General features: G+C 46.8%; 1 protein-coding gene across 1 annotated transcript in view; it reads right to left on the bottom strand.

The window, feature by feature from the left end:
* Positions 1-347: 347 nt before the first annotated feature.
* EAH_00057750 (hypothetical protein, conserved) overlaps positions 348-2,020 on the bottom strand; it is a gene marked incomplete at both ends in the record, with an annotated part of 2,840 nt that continues 1,167 nt past the window's right edge. Inside the window, 5 exons of the mRNA XM_013397386.1 lie at positions 348-445; positions 578-595; positions 779-811; positions 1,304-1,720; positions 1,837-2,020. The exon at positions 1,837-2,020 is cut by the window's right edge and continues 1,167 nt beyond it. Of these exons, the coding sequence (XP_013252840.1) occupies positions 348-445; positions 578-595; positions 779-811; positions 1,304-1,720; positions 1,837-2,020 (750 nt within the window). The remainder of the gene's footprint in view (positions 446-577; positions 596-778; positions 812-1,303; positions 1,721-1,836) is intronic.

Raw genomic sequence — 2,020 nt, 5'->3', positions numbered from 1 at the left:
ACACCTGAAGCCGGTGAAGAACTAAAAGACATTAAAATAAACAAATTGGCTGAGCATATTAAGACACAGATGTAGCCCCTTATTCCTTTTGCTGCAGTTGCTGTTGCTGTTGCTGTTGCTGTTGCCGCTGCCGCTGCTGCTGTTGTTGCTGCTGTTGTTGTTGTTGTTGCTGTTGCTTCCTCCTCTGCTGGTGTTTTCGCTGATCCTGCTCTTGCTGCTGTTGCTGCTGCTGCCGCTGCTGCTGCTGCTGCTACTGCTGCTGCTGCTGCTGCTGCTGCTGCTGCTGCTGCTGCACGCAAGGCCTCCACTAATAAAATTGGTGGATAAGGATTCATCGCTCGAGATAATTAAAAGAAGAGAGGAACGACAAACAAAGACAGCAAAACAGCAGCAGAGACACCCGCTGTACTTGCTGCTGCTGCGCTGTTTGGCTTTGCTGCTTTAGCTGCACATTCCAAACAAAAGACAGTAAACCCTAAACCCTAAACCCTAAACCCTAAACCTCAAACCCCCAACCCCACGAATAAAGCGCGAACCCTAAACCCTAAACCCTAAACCCTTGATTTTTAATCCTTACCTTCAGTCCTTAGAGCCTCTGCACATGCAACGCAAGACACACGGAGAAAGAAATATCTTTGACTTCGGTTCAAAGACTAAACCTTAAACCCTAAACCCTAAACCCTAAACCCTAAACCCTACCTAAACCCCAAACCCTAAACCCTAAACCCCAAACCCTAAACCCCAAACCCTAAACCCTAAACCCGCAAAGTGAGCTGACCTGTCATTCTGATGTCTTGTTCAACGTGGCGCCCTGAAGAGCAGCAAAGAGAGACAGAAGACAAAAGGAGACAGTTAAAAAAACAACAAATAAAAAGTTATTGAGGGAACAGACACTTAATTAAAGCTGCAGCAGCATGAGAGACAGAGAAGAGACAAACAAAAATAAAAGAGAAGCAAACAAGCGAAGCTGCTATCAGTAAAAGACAGAGACAGCAGAAGAAAGACAAAAGGAGACAGAGACAGCAGAAGAAAGACAAAAGGGGACAGAGACAGCAAAAGAAAGATAAAATGACATAAAAGGAGACAGAGACAGCAAAAGAAAGACAAAAGGAGACAGTCAGTTAGCCGAAGAAGCAGAGACCGAAAGAGAGACAGACATCAACACAAAAAGCAGCAAAACAAGCATAACGAAACAAAGAGAGAGACAGAGAAGCAAAGAGAGAGAAACAAGAAGAGAGAGACAATAAGAGTTAGTTTGAGAGCTTAATAGATGCAACAAAAGGAGACAGTTGAAGCAGCATACCCTGCACAGCATGCGGCTGTGTCTCCTTCAGTTTAGGAAAAGAGTTTTGCAGATCTTTAGCCAGCTCTTCTTCAGTAGGTAGAGGCATTTCTTCTTGTGCATTTCCTGCTGCTTCTGCTTGTGCTTCTAGATTATCTTCTTCTGCTGCTGCTGCTGCTGCTGCAGCATCTGCTGCTCCTCCTTCCTCTCCTGCTGCTGGCAGCAAATCTCTGTCTCCTTCCTGCGTCTCTATGATATCATCATGTGCAGAGCCACCATACTTAAGCAAAGGATCTGCAGGCCCTCTATATTCTTCTTCTGCTGCTTCTGCTGCATCTGGTGATGCCTCTGCTGCTGCTGCTTCTGCTGCTGCTGCTGCTGCTGGAGTCTCCGTTCTTGCTTCTGCTGTCTCCTCCTCCACACCGGCGACATCACCCCCTAAACAACACACAAACAAAGACAAATAAACAAATGCATGCAAAGAAATGCTGCTGCTGCTGCTGCTGCTGTTGCTGTTGCTGTTGCTGCTGCTGTCGCTGCTGCTGCTGCTGTACCTCCTGCTTCTTCTAGCATTTGGTTTTCTGCTTCTGTTTGATCTGAGGGCCCCAAGAAGGAAGGAGACGGGAAGGGGACAGTCGGAGTTTGCATGTGTGCTGCTGTTTTTCGCTTGCTGCTGCTGCTGCTGCTGCTGTTGCTGCCGTAGTCATGCATTTTAATGCTTCTATGTTCTGCTCCTAG

Source organism: Eimeria acervulina, genomic scaffold (assembly GCF_000499425.1).
Source record: "Eimeria acervulina Houghton genomic scaffold, Eah_scaff1263, whole genome shotgun sequence".
NCBI lineage: Eukaryota > Apicomplexa > Conoidasida > Eucoccidiorida > Eimeriidae > Eimeria > Eimeria acervulina.
The sequence above is the reverse complement of the archived record's forward strand: the minus strand, read 5'-3'. Positions and strand labels throughout refer to the sequence as shown.